General features: G+C 40.4%; 1 protein-coding gene across 3 annotated transcripts in view; it reads right to left on the reverse strand.

Moving 5' to 3' along the window:
• CNNM2 (cyclin and CBS domain divalent metal cation transport mediator 2) overlaps positions 1-16,589 on the reverse strand; it is a 140,553-nt gene that overhangs the window by 11,007 nt on the left and 112,957 nt on the right. The window contains exons 3-6 of one of the 3 annotated variants that reach the window (XM_019725029.2): positions 15,967-16,104; positions 13,755-13,924; positions 3,903-3,996; positions 135-200 (exon numbers count right to left, since the gene is read on the reverse strand). In XM_019725029.2, coding sequence (XP_019580588.1) covers positions 135-200; positions 3,903-3,996; positions 13,755-13,924; positions 15,967-16,104 — 468 coding nt within the window. Of the gene's footprint in view, positions 1-134; positions 201-3,902; positions 3,997-13,754; positions 13,925-15,704; positions 15,768-15,966; positions 16,105-16,589 lie in introns of those variants that run through there. The other 2 variants (XM_019725030.2, XR_012498441.1) reach the window with 2 other exon arrangements.

Genomic DNA, 16,589 nt, shown 5'->3' on the forward strand with positions numbered 1-16,589 from the left:
AACGTGGAGTGTTAGAACTCAGAAAAACTGAAAAAGGGCTTGACCAAATAAAGGGAGCAGACCTGGCCAGCCAGGCTTTTGTGGGGCAAGGGAGGCAATCAGAAGAATTAGGAAAAGGAAACATGCAGAATTACCTGGAGAGCCTGCTGCTAACAATTCTGTTCTGCTGACAACAAAGGTACGAGACAGGGACAAAGGAACTGAAAAATGGAGAAGAACAAGGTGAGACCGTATCCAAAGGCAAGAAGGAGATCCTGCAATCGGGACAGGAGTGGATACCTGTTCTACCAAGTGAGCTACCAACAGGAGCCGTCAATTCCAGAAATGCAAAAGCCTGTGTGATATTATGTAAACAAAAAAGAACACACACTGCTTTCCAGGAAGAGGAGTACAGGGAGGCTGAAGTCAAGAGAAATCCTGTTCACGTGCTGCTTTAGGCACCTAGAAATCTCTTAAGCCCTTAGTACCCAGTTGGGATATAGCTCAAAACGCGCTCTTTTTAAGGACAAACCACAGCTAGCAGCACAAAAGGGGAGCTCAATTAACCAACGGACCCAAGAGCATGACACCAGGCACCTGTGCCAGCACCCCACACTCACTCACTGATCAGCCTACAGCATCCCTTTCTGTGGCAAGAAATTAGTTATTCAATTCATTTACATTCTTAGTCTGGTTGTCATTTGACCAGATGCTTTGGACTGCTTTGGAATACTATAAAATTTTAACTGATTAGAGGAAAGTCGATAAAGAATGTGATATACAGATTTCCTGGCCATGGCAAAGTCATCTCATCCCTGTGTACTCACACGGGGAGCTGTAGCTCCATCTGATTGACAAGTCCAGTCACCAGTGCCCTACCAGGCAGGAATCACATTTTCTGGGCAGATTTTTTTTTTTTAAATTAAGGTGTAACTGTTATATAACTGGGCAGGTCTTGGTAACTGATTACTATAGGATTTTTCTAGGTACTCAATAATAAATAGAAATATTACCTTGAAATAACTGTACCGATTACATCTCTCAATGAATATACAAAGTCCCAAATACTAATTGTAAAGTCAAGTAAAATACTGGGCTTTGTAATAAGATGCTATTAATGAAATTCCATTCCTTTCTGGCATTTCTAAATTAGGTAAGGCAGCTCCACAAGCTAGTTCTATATGGAAGGCCTGCTCTTCAATTCCTTTTCTGAATGGGACTTACCCTTATATGAATCCATAGTTCAGGATGGACTCAGCTAATATGCAAGCTTCAAGAACCAGTAATCAATAAAAATGTACAACTTACTCTTCCAACTTTCTTTTCAAAGCCACTTTATAAATCTGATTCTGCTAACGTGGGGCTAATTTAAAGTTGGTTGCCAAACAATCATTACAATCTCAACACCTAAGTGTTACACCAACATTTCCTCATGTGCTTTAAAGGTTACAAAGCACTCGCGTGAGTATCATTACATTACATTCTAACAATCACACCAGGTGATCTTATTATATCCTTTTGATAATGAGGAAGCCAAGTCCGGAGACCCGTATATAATGGAACTGAGGCTGTAACCCAGGTCTTCTTGGCCTGGTTAGGAATCTCCCTATCTCCTCACAAGCAGTGAAAACAGAAGATGACCTTCAAGTTTACAGCACACACTGATTAACTAAGCGGGTTAGACAGGTCCACGTTCACACTAGGTGTTAGCCAGTAGTTGACAATGGGGATACTGGCCCATGTCGTGCAAAAACCTGCACTAGACTAGTGAAAAGATGCATCTGGGGCAGGGGAGGTTTGGAAATGTGAGACAATTCTTCTTGTTTCCCTGGCGTTCTGTCACATCTTTGGGTTATGAGACACTGTGTGGTGCAGTAGACGAGGACCAACGTCACAAAAACAGACTTGTCTGGAGGTATCCTCTCCCCTTTTGAGACTGGTTTTCAGAAGTGACAGTGGTTTTTCAGGATGGGCTATTTTTAAGTTTGAGGTTTGTAAAAGTTGTTTCCTGGCACAGCATGATGTTTGGTACTTTGGCCACAAGGTGGCACTCCAGCCCCTTCTACCTGTCTGCCTTGCTGCAGCCTGGGTGAGGTAGCAAGCACACACTGCCCAGCAAGCAATGCCAAGTTCCATCCCAGAGGTGAGCCAGGTATCTGTGTCCATGTTCCTATAGGACAGACGCCACCTGCTAGCCTCCTGTGCTCAGAGCACTTAGTCAATACCTCATGGCACACCTACCCCTAGCTGGCTGATTCATTGGGCCAGCTCTCTAGATAAAAGGGGGCTATACCCTGTTTCCCCAAATATAAGACCTAGCCGGACCATCAGCTCTAATGCATCTTTTGGAGCAAAAAGTAATATATTACATAATATAAGAGCCGGTCTTATAGTAAAATAAAGTGGGTCTTATATTAATTTTTGCTCCAAAAGATGCATTAGAGCTGATGGTCCGGCTAGGTCTTATTTTTGGGGAAACATGGGAGGTTGCAATAAATATATATATTAACAACCTCATTCACCCTCAGGAAAATGCAAATGTAAAACCTCTAGAACTGTTAACATTTAAATGACAACAATACCAAAGGGTGCAGAACAACTGAAAGCCTCATCAGTACATGTACAGGTGTGAGTTGCTCCAGCCACTTTGCAAAACCATTCACGGGCAGTAACTACGAAAGCTGAAGACACTCATACCCAGGAACGCCCCAATTCCACTCCTGCATAGACCCAACAGAAATGCACACACCTTCACCAAAAGACAGGTACAAGAGTGTTCACAGCCACATAAGCCACAGTAGCCCCAAACAGGAAACCACCCCAGTTGCCGTCAGCAATGAAAAGAACAGATCTGTCACTGTACATTCACACAATGGAACACTATATAGCAATGAGAACTAATAAAGTACGAGGTGTGATCAAAAAGTATGGTAAATACAGCTGCTGAGTGCAATCCAATGGAAAGACAGGAATCGTCAATATGACGCGGCGCGTCGAACCTTAGTAACAGTGTGTGACAAGTTTCCAACTTGTTCAGTGCAGTCAGTCAGGTATGAGCTACGGTTGAGAGAAAATGTGGTTTAAAGTGAGACATAAATCATAGATCACGAACAACGCATGAAATTTTGTTTCACACTGCAAAAAAGTACTAAAGATACACAGGAAATGTTAAAATTAGTTTATGGTGATGCCACAGTGACCATGATTTGGCACCGGGCAACTTCTGGCTCTTCCCCAAAGTCAAAGTGACCATGAAAGGAAAACGTTTTGAATCGATTCAGGACATGGAGGCAGCCACAACAGCGCAACCAAAGACACTCATGAAAGAGGACTTCCAGAACTGCTTCAGAAAGTGGCAAGAACGATGGGATAAGTGTGTTCAAAGCGAGGGGAAGTATTTTGAGCAGGATTAATGGCAATGTGTCTTTTACTGTAATAAATTTTTAAAATTTAAACACCATAATTTTTTGATCACACCTTGTCACATAAGCACATATGACAATACAGATGAATGTGACGAGGACAACCAGGGGTACACGAAGCCAGACTCCACATAATATGTCCTGTGTAATTCCATTTATATAAAATTCAAAACCAGGGCAAAACTAGTCTGTGCTCAGAAGTTAAAGCAGTGGTCACTTCTGGGGGACACTGACTAACTGGGAGTGTGGCAGCGGGGATCCTGTGGGGTCACAGATGTTCCCTCTGATCTCGGTGCTGGTTTACACAGGTGTATTCAGTTTGTGAAAATTCACACAGGTGCATACTTATGCTTTGTGCAGTTTTTTTGTATACACGATATACTTCAATAAAAAGTTCAAGGAGTAAATAAATAGGGTTAGCAGGCAGGGACAGAAAGAGGACAGAAGAAGGGAACTATTTCCTAAAACACAGCCCTGCTTTAAGAGGTGAAAGAGACTCACCTGGAGAGGCTGTAAGGGCCATTACACCATAGTACGAAAAAGCGCTGGCTTCAAACTTCATACCTTCTTTCCCAGCTTCTACTTCCACTTTCCCCTGTAAAAAGAAAAGGGGAGCATTTTCAGTCCAATTAAACCAATCTATGCAAACTCTAGGCAAGATCTGGTTCTTCCTCAGCTTTTTGTCTAAATTCCTTTCCCAACAATCCCAAGGAAGTCAAGCCTCAGATAATCTTTCCCTCTTAGAGGTGAAGGTTAATTCATCTTAAACATGAAAACTGGATTTGGCTGGAGATGCAGAGACGACAGAAAAGTGTAATGTGTAATTTCTGTGAGCCCACTTAAGATGTTCCCAGCATCCTTCGTTTGTGCTTTCTTCAGGAGCCCGCCCAGTAATAAAAAGATGATGCACTTGCTCCATCAGTGAGACAAACAGTGAGAAGATGCTCAGTCAAGGTCACCCAAGCTGATCTGCAGGAGCCCGAGTTGGACCAGAGTCAGGGTCAGGGTCAGCATGGTTTGCAGCCAAGGAACAGAGAGGACTAAACTGGCTCCCAGGGACTGGCTCTTGTCTCACAAGCACGGTCCCCTGACCAACTGAGCAGACATCTCGCAGGCCAATCCCTTGTCATCTAGACTCCCCGGAGGCACTGCAACACCATGGTACTTTCTCCTCAATGTCTTGGAAAAGCACCTTAAAAGAAAGTCTCATATCAGGACAAAACCTCTCCTAGGGTTTTCCCTTTTCTTTCCTTTCTCTAACTTCTTTACAACTTTTCCTTCACTCGTCTCATCCCTCTAGCCTTAGGGTCCACCATAATCCCTTCATGGGAGACACTCACTATGCATTTCTGGGCTACTGAAATACCCTAATATGTGAGCTGCACATCTAGATTTCCAAGCCAAGGGTCAGAAGGGCTATTGTTCATGTCACCTCTAATTGCCTCTCCAGTGAGAAGGGACCTTCATGGTGCGTCTTTTACAATAGGCAAACAAAAATTAAGCTACCGCTTATTGAAAAGGAACTGGGCTAACAATTCATGGTGCTTTTATTAATTCATTTAGTGCTCACAACTCTATGAAGCAGACACAATTATCCCCTTCTTATAAATCAGTAGTGTGTGGGGGGGGACTCAGAAAGATTCCATAACTGAAGAATAAGCTCTTAACCAATATGCTCCACACTACACCACCCACTACAGCAAACTCTGTTATTTCAATCACTCCCTAACAGTCTATACTAAATTCCCAATTACGGAAGATCTTTCTCAAATCACTTCTTTGGAAAATTCTGTTGTCTCTCTTTTCCTTCACTCAGCAGAACTACTAGCTTTACCAATCCCAAACCAATTCTCTTGCTATAGGAAAGGAACTGAAAACTTCACCCATAACATAAAATTAACCTGCAAATACGTGCTGAAAACCCAGACCATGCGGGTTCCTAGAGCAGATGCTGTGAGAAGCCAGTCCTTGCCCTGGAAGAGCTTACGGTCCAGTAGGTAGGGGACGGCACATGAAAATCAATGATACAAAGGAGTAAAGCTCTACATGAGGAAAAAGAATAAGAATATAAGGAATTTAGAGGAAAAAATGTCTTCTTGTTCCTGTATAAGACAAAATTATACAGGAAGGAAGAATCTAAGGAGGAGTAGGATTTGATTGAGCCAAGAGAAGGAATAGTGCAAAGGAAGGTCCAAGGTGGGTTTGCACAGGAAAGATGGGTGAGGGTTTGGAAAGCTGTTTGGTGAGCAGATTCGACCACAGAGTGCCTTGAATGATGGCTAATGAGATCAGGTGCTTGAGCTGAGGAATATGGTTTCAGGAAGAAAGTCTAGACTTACACAGGAGTGGTAACCACAGGATTGGAAAAAGATCCTAAAGATAAGGAATCAACATTATACGGTGAAACCATCAGGGATAAGGATGTGAAGGGAGAGAGGGGACTTCAATAATCACAATAGAAGTTTGCTCTGAGAGACGTGAAAAATGGGGACACCTTGAGTGGAGGTGGAAAAACTGGGAAGGGGTTGCATCAGCGGTGGGGGCCAGAAGAGAGGACAGATCCCCTTTAAGAACAAAGCCTACTGAAGAGTCCATCCAAAAGGCTTAAATGAAGAATGAAGGTCAGGAGGTAGGTCAGAACTGGAGATGGAGATCTGAGAGTAGATAAGAGAAAGTAAGTGGAAAAAGAAGGACCAATCTGCATGCAGCTCATGAGCAAGAGCAGCAGGAGAAACAGAAACCAATATGAGACCAAAGGAAAAAACAGACAAAAGTAGAACCAGACAACCATGTCACCATAGAAACTAGGAGAAGGGAGAACCTCACAAATAAAGGGACGGTCAGTCATCGAGGGGTCACTCACTGGTGGCCTTCAGGAGCATTTTCCTGAAGAAATCAGACAGTGGAGGGGAAGGCAGAGCAGGCAGGAGGAGATAGCACAGGCAGCAGGTCCGTACGGAGAGAAACAGCAGGGAGGCAGGCAGCCTTGCGGTCAGACGCCGGCTGTTTAGGGTTAGGGAACCCAGCGCACACATGAAAGCAGCAAGGGGAGAAGCGTGGAGGGAGAAGAGGTACTGGTAACTAAGGGAGCAAAAGCCGAAGGCTGGCAGGAAAGAGTGGGATGCACATGGCAGAGCGACTGACCGGTGGAGGCAGGGTCCCTTAGAGAGGAGGAGAAGCAGAGCACGGGTAGGGACACGATCCTCAGAGGGTGAGCAGTGAGAATGGAAGTGCCTGATGGTGTAAATCTTCTCAATCGTGCGTCCATTTCTTCGCGGACTAATCCTTGATTCTGTATCAGTTAGTAGGTATGTATAATGCTATTTGAAAACGTCTGTCTGTAGTTGTAAGCTCAAAAGTGGCTCCAGGACCGTCTTACGATCTGAATTTCTATGCAGAAAATCAGGAGGAAGACCCAGTGCCATAGCGCCTCCTGATGACTTCCATCTTTATGGTGCTCCAGCTGACCTGGGTCATTGGTTTTCTAAGTTAGGGGGCCTACTTGTTCTGTGCCCCAGAAAATTCTTTGGTGACCAACTGTCAGAACCAGCAGGGCAATAGTTACTCCCCTCAAAACACTGAATACCACCACCTGGTCTACCTCTTGGGAAGGACTCATGACTCCCATGCTCGGAACCTCCGCCTAGTACATTCAAAGCAGAGATTCCCTTGCTGTGCACTGAAAACACCTGGGGATTAAAAATCAAAACAAAACACAAAACTGATGTCTGGCTCCTTTTCCCAGGCATTCTGGTTTAATTAGTATGGGGCGTGACCCGGGCAGTAGGAGTTGAATAAAGCTCTCTGGGTCGATTCCCGCAGGCAGCAGAGTTTAGGAGTTCTTACTCTAAGGCTCTATTTGTGAACAACGTAACCCGCTCTAGAACCTCTGGGTACCTTGGCTTTTCAAGAAATGCCCCGAAAGTCCCAGGGACTCTGCGTCTGCTAATTAAATAAGGAGAGCTGAACAAAGACTCAGAGTTCCAGACCGCAGCCATTCCAGCGGACCCTCCTCTGTACAGGACAGGTACCCAGGCAGGCAGGGAGCATCAGCTGCCTTCCTCCAGAGTCTACCTCGGCGAGAGCCATCAGGCTGCAAGGCAGACATAGCAAGGCAGTGGTTCCCAGATCTCTGCCGTCTAAGAACCAGTAATGCGCCTCCATCCTCAATACTGAAAACAGAGAGAGGGCTGCCAGATGTTTAGTTCATAAAATAAAGATACTTTAAAAAGCACAGCTATCTACTGTTACCATCACTTCAAAAAAGATCAGACATTTTAACTCCAAAATATGTACTTTCAGGATAACAGACAGGTCTTTAAACTGAATACGTATAACTTTATGAAGAACTCACTGCAACTGTTTTTATGTTTCTCATTTTGCCTCAAATGAGTGAAAAGTTTGTCAAGTATCAGCATTTAGGAACCACTGCACTAGGTTAATTTTACTTCATTTATAAAATTGCAGGAGATTAAACGATTTCTGTGGTTCTTTCAGTTCTAACATTCTATGATTCTACAATTCCAAAACTGCCCAGCTTTATATCCCTCTCTATAGGAATGAAACTTTCCTGGCAGGCAATTCTTAGAAACTCCCAGTAAACATACCTCTTATTCATTTGTGTGTGTCAATGGCTTCAAAAGTGACCATTTTCAAATAAACCTACCAGTATACAAATTAGGGCAACTCAAAAATCAATCAGGTATCTTCTTAGATAATGACTTTTTCCATATAAGGAAGGCACTACATATCAATTTTACTTTTGAAACATCCACAAGTTTACTCTACTCCAGCATATCACCAAAAAAATCAGGACAGGACAGACTCCCAGAGGGAGCTGGGGCGTCATGTTGGTAAACTGATAAAGAAGGAAGGCCTGACAGTCCCAAGCACAGCCAGCTTTTGAGCAAAGTTACCATCACAGAATCCTACCTTTCTTTGGAGTAAGGTACTAGATAATTCTTCTCAAAGTTTCTAAGCTGTACCTGGCCTCAGGGTGGAAGCCTACACTCACCTCGTAGGCACAAACCAGATTAAGCACAATCAGCAGAAGTCACGGATGCAGGGAGACTGGTCTCCTGGATACCATCCGCTGAGCATCTCCTTGGTCTCCTGCTTGCTCTCGAGTTCTTTTTGTTTTGTTTTTAAATCACCACCACAAAGTATTCAGTGGGGATTGACACCTAAAAGGACGTAATTAGATGCCAGAGACACAAATGGCAGGTTGTGTTCACCAGCCATTTGTGTCTCTGGCATTTAATTACCTCCCCGCAGTCCCAGTAAGAAGGGAAGTGTGACCCACAGATGTCTGCACGGCCTTGACAGGGTGACTCTGGCATTCAAACATTCTCTCAGTATTTTTTCAGTCTGGAGTCTGCAGATGTAGTCCTGAGCCTTTGACAGTTTCCTTCACAGCTCTTTAAAAAAAAAAATCCTCGATGGTCAAAAATTAATTTACACATATTTTGAGCCCTCTGGTTGACCGTTTTCCAACCAAGTGCTGCCACCAGATGTCAGTGCCAGCATTTATTTGCCGTAGCGTTCACAATCACATTGCCGAGAGGCTGCTACTTGAATCACTAACTAAGCCTTGCTCCTCAATCAACTTGTTAAAAATGCAGCATCTCAGACTCCACCCCAGACCTACGGAATCATAGTTTGCATTTCAACAAGATCCCAGAGTGATTCCTACACACATTATAGTGTGAGAAGCGCTGAGCTGAAGAGGAGGGAACACAGGGCTAAACATATAAATAATTCAGTCACACCCAGTGGAAGCCAAATAATAGCACCGCATACCGTACAAACATTCAAAGTCGCTCTACCTGAGCAAGAGCTGGAGGGTCGGGCATCACTGGGCCCGTGGAGACCCAGCTGAGCTGAATGCAAAAGAGCCGGCACTAGCGCTCCTGCCACAGTACTGGGGCCAGTGGCACTTTCCTATCAGCCAACCAGTGTCATTTACAGTTAGGACATAGTATTAATAGCAAATTTGTTTTGGTTTGTAGTTGTACATAAGAGTTCTAAGCAAAAGGAACTTATGCCTAGTTTTATATTTACACATATTTAAGCAAAATTTTTTTAAAAAGAAACTAGGTCAACACTGGGTGTCTAAGCAATTTTTTTCTTTAAAATGGGTGTGTTATTTGTACTTGACCCAAGATTAAGGACCCCTTATTCATTGGCACACATAGACCCTGCAAAACTCAAAAACCTATGGAAGTTTTGGTACTGAAGGCTTAAATTCCTCTCCCAATAGCAAGTGAAATGGTATCCAGCATCGTCAAGGGCTGTGTAAGGTCTAAGATGCTACCTGCCATCTCCACAAAAGAACAGATTTCACTCTATAGGGAAAAAAATCCCTTTGAATCCATGTCAGAAGTCCTAAAAAAGACAGTGTGGATGGGACAACTGAATAACAACTAAAATTCTGAGGCATGAAATCAACAAGAAAAATTAACACCAGAAAAAAATGTGCTCTTTTTCTATAAATTACATAATTGACAAAGAAAATAAGCTATTCCTTTTGTTTTCCTGTTATTCTTTTTATTTACTGAATTCATAATCTGTGGAAGAGAAATCATATTATTAGCGTTCCATAATATGATTTTTTCCCATATAGGGAAAAAAGTGATTCCTTTGATTCTAGCTGCTTTTGGTGGAGAGGAGAGAATTTCTTATTTTGTTTTTTTCCTCTGTTATTACACTAATTATACCAATAGAATATTAATTTTGTTACTCTTTTCAAAGAACCAAATCTTGATATTTTTATGGGTTGTAAATCTTTTCCATTTAAAAATTTATTTTCAAGGCAATCTTTATTATTTAATTTGTTCTTTTTGGTTTGTTGCTTTGTTCTTTTTCTAGATAATTATAGATATCTACTTTTTTTTCACAGCTTAAAAACCTTTTTGGTATTTATTTATTTATTTATTTATTTATTTAAAGATTTAGATATCTACTTTTTAAAGATTTAAGTGCTTAGAGGAATATAATTTCTTAAAACTGACATACTACACATATGGTGTTTACATTACTTAATCGTTTTGTATGACATCCTATATATTTTGTGACATTCTATATATTTTCTCCCTAATTCGGTTGCTATTTAGGACTTTTAATTTGCCACTAATGCTATTTTTAATGACTATGTATTTATTTAAATAGGTAGTACACACATGGGAAGAAGTTCAAATTCAAAGGGAGAAATAAGTTTTCTTTCCACCCTATGCCTAGTGCTCCAGTCTCCTCCTTAGAGGCAATCACTGGTACCAGTTTCTTGAATAACCTCCCAGAGATAATTCGTGTGTGTGTGTGTGTTTGTGTAAAAGGAAAAATGCAGCTTTTTCTTTTACACAAATGAAACCATGTTTACATGTTATAAAACCATTGTAAGAGAATTAATCACAATTTTGAAATGGCTTAGTATTTGTCAATTATGCATTTTTATGTTGAATTTTATTTCATTATGATCTATGCAGGTAGTTATATGAAATTTCTATCTTTCTGAATTTACTAGAACTTACATGTGACATAGCAAATGACCAATTGTTATGCACGAGTCACATAAAACTTTAATAAGTGCATTTCTTTCAGTTCTGGCTTTATATTTACTCTTCTCCAATTTTCTGTTTATTTTATTTTATTAGTTATGCAATTCAAAACTCTTAGCATATTTACCTGGTATGCTTGCTCTTTTATGATGGTAGAAAAAATTTCCACCAAAATTATGTTCCTATCCATTTCTACTTTATATATATATCAGGACAGGACATACTTTATATATACATATAATATATATATATATATATATATATATATATATAAAATAAATATATATAAAATATATAAATATATATAAAATATATATATATATATATATTATTTTTTTTAAGTTATGTAAGGCATGCAGAGCCAATCAAGTTTTCTTTCACTATTTATTGTGCTTGTATCAATGCCCTAATGGACCCCCCAATATATTTTAGTTTAAAAAATCTAGTTTTTCAGATAGAACTTAAGTTGTAGCCTTTTAATACATATGACGTACCGTGTATCCCGAGAAATAAGACTGGGTCTTATACTAATGTTTGCTCCAAAGGATGCATTAGGGCTTATGCTCAGGGGATGTCATCCTGAAAAATCACGCTAGGACTTAGTTTCCAGTTAGGTCTTATTTTCAGGGAAACACAGTAAGAGATATGTGCCTGGTAGCTTATATTCTTTTCATTAAGCTTACTTACATCATTTGCTTTGACTAAATTAGACTTTATTTTATCTGGGGTTTAAACTCAAAGTGATGTTATAATTATATTCCTTCAATGACTAGAGTTTTTCTCTAGCATCTGCAGAAGAGGACGGACCATTAGCACTGGGCCAGGAGGGAAGGCAGGTACTACTGCCATCTTCTAATTTAATGCCCTTGAAATGCAGAGGAACACACTCTATATAACCCATATATATTTATATTTATAACTGATATTTTAGGCTGGAATATACTTTGTAGATGATGATAGCTATGCTAGATTGACAGGTATTATAATATTTCATTTTGTTATACTCTGGGTAACTCGGGTAATTGGCTGGCCTGCAAGAACATGATTTTCATCAAATTCTATAGTTTCAACACCTCCATTAAATTCAGCACTTACACGATTTGTAAAACCCCCATGGCGTCCTCAGTTCAACAGTTCAGAAAACGTGTCACATTTACATAAATACACACATGACACAGGTATTCCAATACAGGTACATATACATAAATGCCTTATCAAAAATATCTTCATATGAAAGATTTACTTGTAAATGGACAGGGATTATGAAGTACTGCTTCCATAACATCTATTTTTAGATCCATAAGCCAGGAAATGGCTTTCTTATACATCAACAGAGCAATACTGAAACACAACTTCATAAATACTAACTATAAAAATCAACAATTGAAAGCCACATAGTTTCTAGTATTACTACTGAAATTCATAATGTCAATCCTCAAAGTTGTCCTAAAGAACCACATTTAATGTAATTCAAAGTTTCTCTAGCTTTAATGAGAAACATGAATATTTTATTCCCTCCCTACAGCACATAAATTCCCAACAGCCCTCAGAGTTTTAAGCTTGTCTATCTCCAATACAAGAAAAACATAATTTGGGGTTGAATGAGACTGAGGTTAGTAGACAAATCAGGGTATTGAATTAGAAAACCTGCCAAGAGAAGTTTCCAAAAAACACTACAGGGAAGTGACATGCAATCAGTTAACCAATCCATGGATTTTTCTACAGCTCCTCCATTCTGCTTCCAGATGCCACAATATTGTCCAAACATGGGGCATGACCACAAACATGAACGCAATACTTTCCCGAGTTCCTGATATCTAGGTATCTGATAGGAGTCACTGTCAAGTAAAAAGAACCTTCTTAATTAATTTAGATAATTGGGACCCTGCTGGACCCAAGTAAATTTTAGGGCCTACAAAGTACTAATTACACTCTTATAACACTACCTCCAATTCGTATCTGGGAAATAATCAAGAAATACGAGAATGCATAAGGGGCTAACATTGAAATAAACTCAGATTTCCTATAAAGTAAATTCTTCAATAAAGAGGTACGAGAAATCAATAGAACTAGCACTTTATTCATTATAATGTCCATCTTAGTCTCCAAGCCAAGGACTATGCTCCACTTAGTGAAACTGTGATATTACAAGGCCTCCTGTAAGTCAAGCACCAAACCCCCCAAGGAGAGTTCAGATTGAATCAACCTTCCCACCTTATATAGTGGATTATGTTACAGTGAGAAGGAATCAAGTTACCATTGCCATGACGGACTGTGATTATCACATTAGTTCCTCTTTAAAACACAGTCTGGTTAGTAACCAGGAATAACAATAATAAATGAACTATTTTGATAGTGTTAAGGAAAGAGATAGTAAGATATCTCTAGGAAGGTGTGTAAGACCAAATCCTAATGGGGGGGCGGGGAATAAAGATAATAAAGAGGACCTAAGGAACTCAAGACACTGACATTTCAAACGCCCAGCCAAGATTTAGACATGTACAGGTAATTCCCCCAAAGTCTTCAAAAACTAACAATTGAATTCACCATTCTTCATTTGACTCAGGGCCTCAGCAATCACTAAGTGCCCTTCAGTATGGGAAATTTAACTAATGACATTACTTTATATTGGAATTATTTTACAGATATGAAAAGAGGAAGATGAAATTCTCCTATGTATACGGCTACCCCAGAAGTATGTCCATAAACCCTGACACCCATTCACCTACACCACATCTCCTCAGAACTAGAAGGATGGGTACTCAGTGAGATCAAACAACTATTGAATAATTCTTCTGACCTGCAAAATGAGAACGAAGTAGTCTACAGGTTTGTTTCGCTGGTAGAGGTAGTATTCTGGGGCTTTCTTGTTCTTCTCGTCATACTTCAGTTCCTGGATGACATTGGGGTGCTTTAGCAGCCTTAGAAGGATCTTCTCTGACATCTGGGATGGGCTAAATGCTTCTACTTCTATAGATATAAACACAACTTGATATTACACTTCAAATGGATGGCAAAAAATTATACTAGTGATTAAGGTGTTTAGATTACAAGAATACTTGGAATCAAAGTGACACAGTATGGATTAACGAGACTTCCATGTGGTGATCCACTGGGGGCAGATTACCTGGGAGAAATCAAAAAGGCTGAAAATTCATATTTGTTTCTGTAAAATTTTTCCTTTCAACCTGTCGTTGGTTTCAGTTCTCATAAAAATACCCTAGTTTTCTGACTGATATAAATGAAAATCACCCAGAAGCAGGCTCCTTGACTGCCAGGATGCCCTTCACCAGCCACAGGAGTCTGACTGTCCAACAACAGCCACGGGAAGAAGCAAAGGTCAGGAAGCATCTAGGCGTGAATTAGTACAGGTGCACGAGACAGTGCCCCACATCTCATTCTCCCATTCAACTGCCCTGAGAGAGTCTGGGAACGAGGCACACGGAGAGATTCAGAATAAAATCAAGGCACGTGCACACATCAACATGCACTCCAACTTGCTAATTAAAAAAAAAAAAAGGTATGTTGACCTATATTTACAAAGACATCAATGTTATTTAAAATAAAAACCAAAATTACTGATTTAACGGTGCTCTACTGAAACTTTATGGTACCTCAGAGGCAGAGTAGGATAACATTTCGTTTTAAATCGTGATTCTTAAATGATGGAGAACAATATTATCAGAATTAGAGAAAGAATAACAGGCAAGTTAAAAAGACTGTTTATAGGTTAAATTTGTTAAATTATGTTCTATGCAAAAATTATAAATTCTCTAAATTCTTCTGTGACGTTCTTTGTATTAACAAATAAGATAGTACATTGCAGAAATGTTGGGAAATACAGAAAAAGACAGAGGACAATAAAAATTTCCTATAAACCAACCACTCATAACCATTCTGAGCAATTGGTGAGCATTTCTTTCCAGGACCTTGCCAAGGCTAGTGTGCCAGTGTGTAGGTGTGTGTACATACAAAAACACAACTATAATCTTCCTGTACACAGTTTTATATCCTGCTTTTTCTCATTTTAATAAATTATGAGTTATTTTCCCGTGTTGTAAATATTATATTGTGAGCATTTCCATTATCTGAAAACATGATCTTACAGAGTGTGTAACATTCCATCACATGACTGCGGTTAGCCTTCTTTTCAAAGTATTTTAAGTACACTGCACGCAGCTGAAAGGCATTGGCTGCCCATCTTGGACAAGACGTCTTCTACAGGTCACTGGGTACTTTCAGGTTTTCTCATACTTCCCCTGGCCAAGAGAGCTCACCCTTCACCTAGACAGCCACTGGGGATGTGAGAAGGGTTAGTCAGTCTCTTAGGTCCATTCAACCTTGACCTCTCTGGAGCAGTCAGTGCCGGCTGGGTTGGTGGTTTTAAAAATGTGTACACTTGCCTCCTGGAATGGGCGCAAGTTAACAATCTGATTTGAAGAGGCCATCAAAAAAATCCATGTCAAAGTTCTTAGAATTTCTGATTTTAATAAAACCATAAAGGATAAAGATTTAATTTTGAAAATCTATTGTTCTTCTTTGCAAATCATAGCACCTGTGTTATCATTGATATCCAACTGTTTTTCCAAGGCAAGCTGAAGAGAGAATTACTCAACTGTCCAACACACGAGGTGGTGTCTGGTTCGCACTGTCAGCCTACTCCGCCAGCTGGCTCTCCCATGGACTGAGCTGGAAGCAGATGACCTGGCCTACTGTTTACATGCAGTGTGGCACTAACATTCATCCTTACCTTTCAGACCAATTTTAAGTTACTGGTCCACCCCTGGTAAATGTCTCAGAGTTCATGCCGACACTGAACATAGGAGAGGAGAGAATTTGAAAAGAAAAAAACAAAACAAAAACAAAACAAAAAAACAAAAACAAAACACAAAAGTGGCATTACTTTTCACCCCATTTCCCAGTCTCCACCCCTAGCCCACCCCAGTCAGTGGTGGGTGAGAAACACGCTCCAGGGTTGGTACAGATTTCAAACTGTGATAAGCTGCACTTGCCTGTTGCTAGGAAACGGTGCATGGCCAAGAGAAGCTGTGGTGATATTTTAACCTTCATCTCGCTGTCTGTCTGCTTAAAGGCAGAAAAATCTTGCTTTCTTTCACGATGGGCCACTTTCTTTTTCGTTCTGTTATCCGCTGTGGAAAGAATAAGAAAAAAGTAAGGAAATGAATTCCTTTAGATAAGGGCTCTTTTTGAATGAAAATGACAAAATATACTGGAAAGATAGTGAGCACTCTACGAGCAAACACCACATGGAGAGGAAGAGAGAGAGAATTCTCATCAAATCAGTGCCGCATGGTCATAACACCATCAAATAACAGACAACCTGAATAGTAGCAGCTATAAATACACTTCATGAAGATGCTGAGAGCCCTGACAAGTACATTAATGGGCAGCCTTGGACAAAAACCCTCCCCTCATAGAACCTACATAACCACATAGCACAGAGGGTATAACCTGGTGTATACTCAGTCTCCTGCTACCCAATGTCACCACACTGCAGTGACAAACCATCACTGTGTTACAGAAGATACACAGCAAGTGTGTCCCTGCCTTTAAGGGGCTCCTAGCCTGTGCTCAAAGAGAAACACAAAACAAAATTTCTTAAGAAACAAACAAA

The sequence above is a fragment of the Rhinolophus sinicus genome, linkage group LG07 (genome assembly GCF_036562045.2).
Source record: "Rhinolophus sinicus isolate RSC01 linkage group LG07, ASM3656204v1, whole genome shotgun sequence".
Lineage (NCBI taxonomy): Eukaryota > Metazoa > Chordata > Mammalia > Chiroptera > Rhinolophidae > Rhinolophus > Rhinolophus sinicus.